The 13,291-nt window shown below is 45.2% G+C and overlaps 1 protein-coding gene across 1 annotated transcript in view; it reads left to right on the top strand.

Moving 5' to 3' along the window:
* The window catches only part of TRPC4AP (transient receptor potential cation channel subfamily C member 4 associated protein), a 60,460-nt gene that overhangs the window by 43,082 nt on the left and 4,087 nt on the right, over positions 1-13,291 (top strand). The window contains exons 9-16 of the mRNA XM_011378371.2: positions 4,178-4,344; positions 6,511-6,642; positions 8,402-8,460; positions 8,946-9,047; positions 10,214-10,297; positions 11,362-11,452; positions 12,528-12,668; positions 13,260-13,291. Of these exons, the coding sequence (XP_011376673.1) occupies positions 4,178-4,344; positions 6,511-6,642; positions 8,402-8,460; positions 8,946-9,047; positions 10,214-10,297; positions 11,362-11,452; positions 12,528-12,668; positions 13,260-13,291 (808 nt within the window). The remainder of the gene's footprint in view (positions 1-4,177; positions 4,345-6,510; positions 6,643-8,401; positions 8,461-8,945; positions 9,048-10,213; positions 10,298-11,361; positions 11,453-12,527; positions 12,669-13,259) is intronic.

The following is a 13,291-nucleotide window of genomic DNA, read 5'->3' as shown; positions in this document are numbered from 1 at the left end:
GGCAAGAAAAATAATTAAAAGTCATCTAGATTAGTAAAAAATAAAAGTATTTACAGATGATATGATCTTGTATATAGGAAAACCTAAGGAATTCCTTAAAAATATTGCTAAACTAATAGATGAGTTTAACAGAGTTTAGTATATAAGCTCAATATACAAAAATCAATTGTATTTCTATACAATAGCAATGAACAAACCAAAAATGAAATGAAAACAATTTTATTTATAAGAACATCAAAAAGGATAAAATACTTAGGGATACATTTAATAAATGCAAAACATATACTCTGAAAATTATAAAACATTATTATTGAACAACATTAAAGAAGACCTAAGTAAATGTAAAGACATCTCATGTTCATTATCAAAAGACTGTATTTTTAAGATAGCAATACTCCCCATCTTGATCTACAGATTCAGCACAATCTCTGTCAGAATCCCAGCTGTCTTCTTGGCAAAAATGGACTAGCTGGTCCCAAAATTCACATGAAAACACAAGGGTCCAAGAATAGTCAAAACAATCTTGAAAAAGAACAGTCAGAAGACACACTTCAGCAGTAATCAACAGTGTGCTACTGACATGAAGAGAGACATGTAATGAAAAAGAATTGAGACTTCAGAAATATACCCTCACTTAATACAACCAATTGATTTTTAGCAGGAGTTCTAAGACCGTTCAGTTGGGGGGCAACAATAGTCTTTTCTACAACTGGTGCAGGGACCGTTAGATATTCACATGTAAAAGAATGAAGTTGGAACCTCCTACTTCACATATACAAAAATTGAAAGGATCAAAGACTTAAATGTAAGAGCTAAACCCTTAGAAGAAAACATAGGGATAAAACTTCATGACCTTGGATTTGGCAGTGGTTTCTTAGAGGGCACCTAAAGCACAAGCAACCGAATTAAAAACAGATATCTTGAACTTCATTAAAACAAAAAACTTTTGTGCTTCAAAAAACCATCAAGAAAGTGAAAACACAGAATAGAAGAAAATTGGGGGGTGGTGTGGAAGAGAACATTTTTGTAAACCATCTATCTAATGAGTGACTTTAATCTATAATATATAACTCCTGCTGCTCAGTAATAAAAAGATAACCCATTTCATAATATGAGCAAAGGATTCAAGTAAGTGTTTCTCCAAAGAAGACATACAAATAGCCAGTAAGTACAGGAAAAGATACTTAACATCTTTAGCCGTCAGAGAAATGTGATTCAAACCACAGTGAGATACTAATTCACACCCACTAGGATGTTTATCATCAAAAAGACATAATAACAAGTGTTGGCAAGGACAAGGAGAAATTAGAACCCTCGTTTCCTGCTTTGGAAAACCATCTGGCAGTTCCTCAAAAGGTTAAACGGAGTTATCATATGACACAGGAATTCCGTTCCTGGGTATATACCCAAGAGAATGAAAATGTGTTAAACAAAAACTTATACATGCATGTTCCTAGCAACAGATTTATAATAGCCAAAATATAGAAACTAACCAAGTGTCCATCAACTGCTGAATGGACAACAGAATGTATTATATACAATCGAATATCCAACAGTTTAAAAAATGAAATACTGATACACGGTATAACCTAAATAAACCTTGGAAACTTTGTGCTAAGAGAAAGAAGCCTACAAAAGAGGACATATTGTATGATTCTATTTATACAAAATGTCCTGAATAGGCAAATCCATGGAGGCGGAAAGTAGTTTAGTAGATGCCTAGGGCTGAGCAGTTTGGTAAGAAATGGGGAGGAGCTACTAATGAGTACAGGATTTCTTTTTTGGGGTGATGAAAATGCTCTAAAATTTTGTTGATGGCGCCACAACTCTGGAAATACTAAAAACCACTGAATTGTACACTTTCAGTGGGTGAATTGTATGTATGTGAGATATAAGGTAAACCTGTGTTTTAAAAGAGAGAATGTCCCCAGAGTGTGCTGCAGACGTAGGAAGGATGGTAGCCACTTTAATCAGTGTGGTGGAGCTGAAGACATTTGTAGGGAAGTACAGGCCTCTTAAATTAGTTTTCCCATCCTCATCCTTGGGAATTAACTTTGCTGCTAAACTCTGGTCATTGCTTTAGGGACTATGTTTCTTGAAAATATCTATCCTGGAGCGTTTCTTGCCAGACCTGTGCACACCAGACGCCAGAGGTTGGCAGTAACTCAGGGAGGAGTCCAAGCTGCCCAGGTCTGTCTTTCTCCACAGACGTTTATTACTGAAGAGGGCTGGTGTGTCACATGCTGTACCTACTCCTTCCAGAAACATACTCTCCTGCCATCCTGCCCACCCCCAAGTCCCCTCGTTCTAGGTAATGAGGACACTAAGCCTTTCAAGACCACAAGTGTACAGCAGAGGCAGGATTCTACATGCTAGCTCTTCAGAGTCTCTCCACAATTCCGTTGACTCTTAAAACTGTTCTGGAATCAGCACCAAGAAGTCCCAACATTGAAATTGAGTAATTATGGTTTTTCTCCCAACCTGAAGGAAAATATATGTGAATAGATAGAATTTTCTCAATTAAGTTTCTCCAGTAAATTTTTCTTAAGTCTTTGCCCATCGCCACTTTAGTTGCCATTAAGAGCTTGCAGATTAAAAAGAAAAAAAAAGAATAGCAAGCAAGCACTAGCAGAAAACCTCAGTGTTAGTTTTTTACTTCTATTTAACATAACATGTTGCTTACATGTGCCAGGCATTGCTTGAAGCACTTCCAATATATTAAGTCCTTTAACTTTTGCAGCATTGGTAAGAGATGAGTACTATTGCCACTCAGCGATTGAATGGTAGAGCTCAGATTCAGATCCAGAAATCTGGCCCCAGAGTCAGTGCTCCTAACAACTCTACCACTGCTTCACAGTCATCCTTCATTCAGCAGGTGGTCTTCTTCCAGAGTCGTGATTTTATATTAATGACATAATATAGCTGGAAAAAATAGTTCCAGTCTGTAGGGCTGAGTAAGTTAGGTTTTTAACGTCATATCAGCGTGCAGAAATCACCATAACTTCTGCATGCACTTTATTTAAATATATCTGATAACCACTGTTCTGTACCATGAGTTTTTCTGGCCTTTGTAAACAGCCTCTAGGGCAGCAATTCCAGTAGGAGCTTGACCTTGTCCTTTCATCTTAAAAATGAGGAAAACTGAGGAGAAGTAACTTCTAAGAATTCTTGACTCCAGCCAGTGACCTTTTAAAATAACAGGGACCTCCAAGTGAGGCTTTCCAGGAATCAGGTGCCGAGCTTTTCTTATGTTCTCATTCGCTCCTCACAGTAACCCTGGCCATTCACCGTGGCACTGCTTTCATTCCCAGGTTATAGAACAGTCTAAAGCCTAGGGAGGAGGTGACTTGCCCATTGTCACACAGCCAGCAAGTTGTAATTCCAGAGCCCTCAGTCTTCATCACTTTGCTTTACTACCTTCCCAAGACTATGCTCCTCTGTGGCCTGCATCACCCATGGAGACTTTTTGTTAACTGGGTAATAGAATAAATGAGGTGGTTTATCTACAGCCCAAAACACAATGCCTGATACATAACAAGTTTCCCATAAATATTACTTAGCTGCTACTAGTTACTAATAATGAAATTGGGTAAAATGAAAATCTTCTAGTAGAGAATATGTTCATCCGTATCACTAGTAGCAGTTGTGATGCCCAATCTGCCTTATCAAGTTGAACCTTGGAAAACTTTAGATAGATAGTTCTTCGAAAAACTGGGGGGGTGGAATCTTCCAAAAAGGATTCCTCCCAGTCTTTGAGTAGTGCCCCCTCGTGGAAGCTAGGCAGAAAGACCAAGTATGCTGAGTCATCTGTGACCTGAAGAGTTTGACAGAATTTGCTACTAGACATTTGTATCTGGCCACTTTGGGGGCACTGGTGGCAGGAGAGAGGAACATGAGGGGAAAGAATGGATCATGTTACTGCACTGGCTGTGTCAGAATATTTTTAGTGTATGTTAAAGTTGATGAGATAGAACTGCAGTCAATTTTTCTTAGTTTCTCAGCTTGCCTGGCCCCTGGAGCCTAGAGGGAGTTTTGTGGCTTTCAAAGTCTCTTTCATGGGCTCAGGGCCCAGTCTAACGGCTCTTTTACCTCAGGTCTGTTTAGAACAGGTTTGAAGGACAGAAACATGTTTCCTCATAATCTGTGACTCAGTGCTCTCTCCTGGTGGCTATCCCAGCCTCCATTGTGTTCCCTCCTCCAGGGGCTTCCGAGGAGAATGGCCTGCCTCACACTTCAACTAGGACCCAACTGCCTCAGTCAATGAAGATTATGCACGAGATCATGTACAAACTGGAAGTGCTCTATGTCCTCTGTGTCCTGCTGATGGGCCGTCAGCGAAACCAGGTGGGCCTCTCCCCCACATCTCAGAACAGGTTTGTTCAGGAGCAGATGCTTTCTGGATGCTTGTGGTGTGCTGAGTACACCACTAGGCCGCCTCTTAGAATGGCTGTCTAGCCCAGCAAAGCCTCAGGGTGGTTTTCCTTTTCTGTTTTGCACATAAGGAAACCAGTCTGATTCCAGAGCTCACAGTCTTTCCACTGTACTTTTCTGTGGGCAGCATTTCTAGGCAAAAGCATTGGTGCCAACGCAGGAGTGGGTAGCTTAGCCATGTTCTCTGACCTTGTTACTGTGGAGAATAAAGGGTCAGGGACTGGTGAGATGACTGTCCTGTGACGCACTGGAGGAGTTGCCAGTGTGATGGGGACTCAAGGCGGAGGGCCAGAGCTCAGAGCAATGTCAGGTTATGAAGACTAGGCAGCTATAGGAGGTCTCCAGATATTCCAGGGTTCCCTGAGCCTCGAAGCAGTTCCAGGAAGGAGAAGCAAGGGCCCATAACCTTAAAAAGGAGAAAGCGGGCTCTGAAAGTACGCAGCACTCTTCTTCAAGATAGAGAAGTAATCCTCTCCTGCTAGCTAGGACGATACTAGGCACAGGGGAGGGAGGGGTAGGTTAAGGAGAGGGGAGGCTGGGAGCTCAATAGCCCTTACATACCTTTTTGAGTCAGACACTGGACTATCACAACAGCTCTGTGAGATTGGAGGGATTATCCCCATTTTACAAGTGGGGAACAATTTTGAAAGGAGTAGCCAGGGGAGAGACTCACTGAGAAGATGATATCTGGCATGACAATGTCCTGAAGAAAGTGAGAGAGCCAGGCAGGCCAACCCCTGAGGCAGACTACCAGGTAGAGGGAGCAAGCCCCTGAGGTGGGAGCATGCCTGGTGGGTTGGGGGACCAGTAAGGAAATGAGGGATGGATTAGAATAAGCAGCAAGGAGAGAAGAGATAAGGAGTCACAGGAGGCCAGATTGCATTGGGCTTTAATAGGCCATTTTAAGGACTTTGGTGTTTACTCTGAGTGAAATGCGAAGTCATCACTCTGTCTGATGTGTGTAAGAGCTGGCAGTAGCTAGGACCTGCATGTTGGTGGTGGGAGTGGTGACAAGTGCTTGCATTCTGGATCTGTTTTGAAGGTATTACAGGTAGGATTTGCTGATAGTTTGGATGTAGGCATAAGAGAGAAGTTGTAGATGACTTCCTTAACTCCTTCCAAGGTTTTTTGGCCTAAGAAGGTGGGAGGATGGATTTGCCATTTACTAAGATTGTTAAGACTGCGTAAGGAAGAAGATAAGGAGTTCAGTTTGAACAAGTTAAGTTTGAGGTGTCCCTTAGAATTGGCACCTGGATTAGCTACACCTAGAATTAATATTACAGGTGAGACTGAGCACTTTGCATATATAGAAGAACCTTTTATATTTTCCTGTCTGTATCTTGTCTATGTCCTGTCTATATCCTTTGCCCATTTTTTCTGTAGGGTTGGAAATTAGCTTTTTGCTGGCATGTAACACAAAATCGTTAATATGGTCTCCTATTGTCATATCTGACTTGTGACTTTGCTTATTGTGAGTTTTGCCATGCAGAATTTTAAAACATTTATGTGGTTGAAATCAACAGTCTTCTCTTAGCTTTTATATTTGGTATAATTCTTTAGAAAGTCTTTCTCTCTCTGATTATTTAAAAAGAAAAAAACCTTTGCATAGATTCTTCTTCTAGGATCTTTAGAGTTTCGTTTTATTATATTTTTATCTTGCTTCCGATTGAAATTTATCCTACTTTGAAGCACGAGGAGTATTTTTACTTTAATGATATGCAGAGGAAAGAAACAAATTAGAAAGGTTAAGGAACCTGCTTAGAGTTACACAGTTTGTAAGTGGTGGAACTAAGAGTCAAAACCAGGGATGTCTAAATACAAAAGTCATGGTCTTAAAAGAGGACCTGCTGTTCCGTATGACTCCTGGGATTGTGAGTATTTATGAACAGAGTTAAAAAGTATATTTGTGTGTCGTGGGGGCGGAATAGGGTCTGTTGTGGGTGTTTTCTGTAAGCCTCAACACCCCGTGCTGACTGTTGGCTTTCTTTGTCCTGAAGGTTGTTATTGTATGTGCTCAGCATGAGGCTTGATCTTTGCAGCATGTTTGTTTTACTGTGTTTTCCTTCCTACCCAATCTAGGTTCACAGAATGATTGCAGAGTTCAAGCTAATCCCTGGGCTTAATAATTTGTTTGACAAGCTGATTTGGAGGAAGCATTCAGCATCTGCCCTTGTCCTCCATGGTCACAACCAGAACTGTGACTGTAGCCCGGTAAGCAAGGTACCTCTGGGACAGATGGGCTTTATTTGCCAGGAATAGTTGTTTCAAGACCTACTCTTGACTCTGAAATCGCATTCTTTGAGAGCAGAGCAGAAACTGAAAGTCATAGCCTGTATCATCCCATAACTGGAAGCTACTTTGGGGAAAGACGTGACCCCATCCCTCCACCTATGCAGACATCCCTCTTGACGGCCTCCAGCCAGCTTCCCCTTGTATGCCTCAGGGATGGGCCTCACTTCCCTCCAGGTGACCCACCCACTCTGTTACCTAGCAGTAAGGTTTTCTGTGCTCTATCACACTGTAATTATATCTACTGGTAATTTTGCCTTCAAGAACCATGCAACACCAATGGTCTGCATCCAGAAGGGGCTTTAGGATGCTTTCTTTTTTTAAGGGGTCAAGGGCTTACCTCTACCTTCTCTGTCACTGTGTGTTAGAGCAACAGACTGGAAGTCATGAGGCCTATTGTGCTGATCAGCTTGTTGGAAGAGCTTGAACGAGTCACTGAATCTCTGAGCTCTGTTTCTTGCAAAAAGATTATAGTTCCTTACCTGCTGGCCTCATGCAGAAGGCTCGGCCACCAGCATCAGGGAGAAAGTGCTCAGGGACTTTAAAGTGCCACACATCTGTCAGGGTCTAGTGCCATGGGTCCACCCTGGTCTCTGCGCTACATTGTGGGGATTTTCCTCAGTGCCTTATCTTCCAATTTACTATTTTTCATTTTGGCCTTGTCAGATTTGCCTTTCAGCCCATCCATTTGAGGTTTTAATTTCAAGTGAATATATTCTGCATTTCTAGACATTCTGTCCTGCTCCTTGTCAAAAACTACTTAGTCTTTATTCATTATGTTAATGTTTTGTTCTGCATTTTCTTTATTTGTAACATACTTTATCGTGGTCTCTTTCTCATTGCTCATGGGGTACTAATACTTACGTTTGAGTCTTCAGACTCAACTCAGGGTAGAGTATTGCCTCGAGTTCTGTAACGTTTATGGAGACATCACCTTTAGGGGGTTATTTTCCCTCCGAGTACCTATGTATCCTGGGTCCTGGAAGTATTTCTACAGAGCACTTTGCTTTTGTCAGCCAGGTACTTTGCGAGGCATAGTGTCCCAGGGCAGGTTTTCATGTTGCGTGTCTTGGCCCTACTGCTCTGGGAGTATGAGCCCAGGGTCCTTCTCCTGGGGGCCCTTGTCTACTACCAGCAGCACCTTGGCAGAGACGGGCTTCTTCGCCAGCTTTCTAGGCTGGCTGGTGGGTTTTTCTAACCCTTCTTGCAACGAATGTATACACTCCCCAGGGCTTTACACAGGCCTACAGTTCTGTGGCCCCTGAAGGACATTAAAACCCATGCCCTGTCCTGAATAAGTCTTATTTCTACTTTATCCTGTCCAGAGCTGCCAACCATCAGTGCTTGTGCCCACTGCTCTGAACTCAGTCTGTCTTTTTCTGATTCCTATGGGTTTTCCTTCCTTTCTTATGAACTTAGCCTCCCATTTAAAAGAATTTCAGTTACTTTCTAGTCTAGCCTGTTGGGAAGTTTTTAGCAGGAAGAGCCCACATTAACTTAAACTACTGTTGGTCAGAGGGGGACGTCAACACTAGATTTTTTGATTAAAGGAAAGTCCTCATTTTATATGAGGACCGAGGCTCAGAAGCTAAGCGACATGCCCAGGCTCTCACCAGAGTGTTTGTTTTCTTTTGGAACGTTGTGACTATGGTCTAACATTCAGGGTGCTTGTATATTTTAGGACATCACCTTGAAGATACAGTTTTTGAGGCTTCTCCAGAGTTTCAGCGACCACCACGAGTAAGTACAAGCTGTTCTTAGAAGTAAAGTTGTTGCGCCGTCTTCTCTCCACTCTCTGTCCCATCACTGACCTCAGCTCAAGAGGAAGACCTGGGAGCCATGGGAGCCATTGTCACCTCAGTGTTAACCACATGTTGCTGCACTTCCATGATACTGTAATAAAGAGCTGTCATTTGTCCAGCCCTTCCTTTATGCCAGGCACCACACTGAGCTTTCTCTTGCCCTCACAGTCACCCTGGGAAGTGAGTACACAAGTCGTTGGCCCCTTAGTACCCTTGACACATCCCTTTGCCGTTTGTCCCTCTGAACCAGGAGCTGACAGTCTGGCTATTCACAGAGGCTGGCAGGAACCCTAGAATGCTGGCTCGGGTACGAGGTGTTGGGGGACATACTTGAGGGAGCCTCAGATTCTCCCCCTCCACAGGAAATGGGCAGGGGATGATCCCTGTTCCTGTCCTTAGCCCCCTCCGACCCATTTGTTTCAGGAACAAGTACCTGCTGCTCAACAACCAGGAACTGAATGAACTCAGTGCCATATCTCTCAAGGCCAACATCCCGGAGGTGGAAGCTGTCCTTAACACCGACAGGTGAGCACGGACAGGGTGCAGCTTTGCCCACAGCCTGTCCTGGCTGCCTGTGTGCCCCGGGTGTGTTTACCTATCCTCTATCACTCATGTGTAGCTACAGTGTCCCAAGGGCACCTATGTGTGAGGCACTGTCCTTACATCACCTGCATTATCTCTTTGGAGCAGCCCTGGGAGGGAAGTGCCATCATCACCTCCACTTTTCAGAGGGGGACTGGGGCTCGGAGAGGTCACCTGCCAAAGGTCATATGTGCTCTGCCCCCTCCCCTTGTCTCTCACTTCTGCTGATATCCTTTCTTGCATGGTAGCAGTTGGAGCCAAGCAGTACAAACAGGCCCCCTTACCCTCTCCAAAGTCCCATTTGCTGGGTTATGCTTCCCTCATCTTCTGAAACTAGGCGAGGAAGTCACAGGCTCACGGGGGTCAAGGCAGGGATGACTATACCCATCAACGAGAGTCATAATTCCCCAGCTTTTTTTTTCTTTTTTCTTTTTAAGGCAGCAGAACTTGTTCAAATAAAATCGTACATAGTCTCACCCTAATGTCTATAGTGGATAAAAGTAGAGCTGCTTTATTTGAAGAAAAAGTTGGAGGGCCTAGAACCCCTGCCTGCTTGTCCCTCTCTCCCCAGTGACATGTCCTGAGTCATTTCCTCATCAGCTGCCTTTGCTTCCTAGACCAGGAAGCTGAGGTCCAGAAACGTGGGCACTTGTCCAAGGCCAGCTGGAGCTAAACTAGGGCCCCAGGGTACTCCCTGCCTCACCCCATTGGCACAGATGTTGCCCCATCTGGTAGACTCTGTCATGCCTGTTCCTAACCCACTTTAGGTGTAAGCAACCCTCCTTCCAGCAGGTCTGAGCCCTGTCTGACTCGATGTGTTTCTGGCCTCTGATCACTTGCCAGTGGGTCTGAGAATGGAAAGCTGGCCTGAGATATGGTGTGAATGCACTTGGCTATTCAGTTCTAAGACTGCAAGAGTCCTGGGGTATTCTGGACCCAGGTAGAGCAGGAGGGCATCCCAGAAGCCTGGAAGTGTCCCCATGTTTCCCTCCCCCATCAAGCCAACAGAGACCCAGCCTAAGGGCCCCAAGACAACAGTCCTTGACTAAGTGGAATTTGGCCCCTCTCAGCCTCTCAGATCTGCCACCAGTGTCTCTCTTTTGTTTCAGGAGTTTGGTGTGTGATGGGAAGAGGGGCTTATTAACTCGTCTGCTGCAGGTCATGAAGAAGGAACCAGCTGAGTCATCTTTCAGGTAGGTCTGTGGACAGGCACCTGCCACTCCTGAGGGGCCCAGGAGCCAAGTGTTTCTCAAGTGGTTAAAAATACCTTCTTTAGTCTCCAGCTTCCGCCCTAACATCTGATTACTGTGGGGGAGAGGGGGTTTGACTGCCATCTCCTCTGTGTCAGCTCGGCACGTATATATTAGCTCTGCTACGTGCCAGCAGTGTATTTCAAGAATTGACCAAGCATTTACCAAGCACCTATTCTGTGCTGGCATTGGACAGGTGGAAGAGAAACAGGAGCTACAGTCTTTGCCCCCATGGAATTCCTCGGGTTGTGGGAAACAAACCTGAAAAGAAACCTATTTTAATGCAGTGTGGAAAGGCATGGAGCCAGGACCTGTCCCAAGAGCTGTGGGAGCACAGAAATGCTCTTTCCCCAGCTGGGGGCCGGGTGGGTAAACATGGACAGGAAGGGCTTCTCAAAGTTCCTTACACTCATCTAAGATGACCCCTAAAGGCTGTGGACAGGAGTAGCCAGTGAGGGAGGCATCCTATCATGGCTGGGTGTGAGCTGTCAGTAGGTTCCATGCCCAAATGTGGCCCCCCTCAGTTCAGCCTGCCTTGTCTAGACTCCCCTCATGGATCTCAGCTCTGCCCTCTGGGGCTGCTCAGTCAGCTTCAGCCACCTCTTCTCCAGGCACAGGGGACAGCCCATCAGATGTGAGCTCAGTGGCCTGTCCACACACATCTGTCAGGTTCCCTCATTCATTCCTGGCCCGTCTTCTATGTCCTCCTGTCCTGAAAGAACAAAGTTTAGAATACATTTTCACATGTTACTCACTGGGGCCAGCCCTCTCCTAGACAAAACCAGATAGAGGACTGTTCCTCACTATACTGTCAGCTCCATGAGGTTGGGGACTCTTGCTGTGTCACCAGTGCCTACTTGAGGCCTGATGCCTCAACAATGTTCTATAAATGTCTGTTGAGTGAATGAAAAGGCAGCAAACATCTCCCAGTCCCTTGGGGCATGGAACATGGGCCAGAAGAGGGCAGTCTTAGCCACCTGGGCCAGGGGTCAACATTTGGGTCGCAGGTTTTGGCAAGCCCGGGCTGTGGAGAGTTTCCTCCGAGGGACCACCTCCTATGCAGACCAGATGTTCCTGCTGAAGCGAGGCCTTCTGGAGGTAATAGCCTGGAGGAGCCAGGGTGTTGGGTCTCCCATTCTCCCTGCAGCGCTGTGCACTGCTTTCCTGTCCTGAGTCCTAGACAGTTGGGCAGGAGCAGCCGAATCTCCTCAACCAAATCTCTATTTTAAAATGCCAGTGCAGATTACCCTACTCTTAGCCCTGAGTTGCCAACTGTGGGTTCCCCATGGGCACTTAGCGGGTAATTAAGGGATCTGGGGGGTGGCCATGGAGGAGCACAAGAACATTAGAATTACCCAGCAAGGCCTTTTGACCCTAAGGAGATTTTGCTGCTGACTAAAACGATATTTCCCTTTATTGAAAAGTGGCCTTCAGGAAAAGCAAAATTTATTAAAAGGTGGGGGGGGAACAAAATGGCCAAAGCTATAATTGGTTGAAAATATATATGTATTTATATATATGTGAACAAGAAACTGACTCACGAATCGTAAAATCCATTTGGAAAATAATTGATCCAAATCTGTGTAACTTCAGGAAAATGCGGAATGGAAACAATTTAACTGTTGTAGAAAACTTTATTGAGTTAAATTGGCTTTTATGTTCTTGATAAAAATTCATTGATTCTACTGTAAATGTTTTCATTCATAAACATAAACACAAACCATGGGGTCAAAATGTGTCCCGTACCCTTAAACCTTGTGCTTCATTTACTTGAGTGGCCTCGGTGCTTGGGCAGTGGCCAGTGTTACATGGAGACAGTGCCCCTTGCCTGCAAGATGGAGAGCTGTGGCCATCTTGGTGCCTGCAGAGCAGGTTTCAGGCTTTAGCTCTGAGCCCTGGGCCAGCAAGAGAGGTCCTGGCTACATACCCCAGCCCATCCCCTTCTGTGAGTGTTGGGCCTGGCCTTGTCCTTGGAGCCACCAACATCCTCAGATGAGAGTCTAGACAGGGAAGCAGATTCCATACCCCTGGATGCTTGCTCAAAGCAGACGTCGTGTGGTCTGGGCTACATGCCAGGCCCTGGTAGGAGGCAGGTGGCAGGCAGCTTAGGAGAGCTCTGCCTCGGGGTGGCAGCCACCTTCCTACCTTCACCCTGTCCTCTCCCACCCCCCAGCACATCCTGTACTGCATTGTGGACAGTGAGTGCAAGTCAAGGGATGTGCTCCAGAGTTACTTTGACCTCCTGGGGGAGCTGATGAAGTTCAACGTTGACGCATTCAAGAGATTCAATAAGTACATCAATACTGATGCAAAGGTAAGAGTAACTCAGGTCTCCATGGGGTTTGCCATGTTGTCCAGAAGTTATCTTTGGAGCCCTGGTCCTCACTACTTCTCAGGTGCTGGTTTTAAATTAGAGGCTACCGGGTAGTCTGGGCAGTCTTAAGCAGACATTCATTAGCACCTCTCTGTGCCGGGCATGAAAGTGTGATAGTTGTGGCAGGTGTGAAGGTTGGGAACAGGTGGGCTGTGAAAATAGTTCTGAAGCTGTGTGGAGAGTGCCATATGAGCCCCAGAGAGATGGAACTGGACCTGGTGTGTTAGGTTCAGAAGGTGTGTGTGACAGAAACCCAGCTTAGACTAGTTGAAGTAAAAATGAGTCCAGCACCCTTCGGTGGAGAAAATAGTGGATGTGGCATCAGAAGATCTGGATTGAGCTCTTACTGAGGCTGCTTATTGGTGGGTGATAAGGGCATGTCAGTCAGCTTGTCTGAGCCTCTCTGTCTTCCTATCAAAGACAACTGGGCAGGGGTAGATCAATGCCCCTTGCAGTGACCACCTGCTCTAGGCCATGGCTGCCTCCAGTCAGGAGCCTGCCACCTCCCATCTAAGCCTGGTCTCTGCTCAGTTCCAGGTGTTTCTGAAGCAGATCAACAGCTC

The sequence above is a fragment of the Pteropus vampyrus genome, unplaced genomic scaffold (genome assembly GCF_000151845.1).
Source record: "Pteropus vampyrus isolate Shadow unplaced genomic scaffold, Pvam_2.0 Scaffold336, whole genome shotgun sequence".
NCBI lineage: Eukaryota > Metazoa > Chordata > Mammalia > Chiroptera > Pteropodidae > Pteropus > Pteropus vampyrus.
The sequence above is the reverse complement of the archived record's forward strand: the minus strand, read 5'-3'. Positions and strand labels throughout refer to the sequence as shown.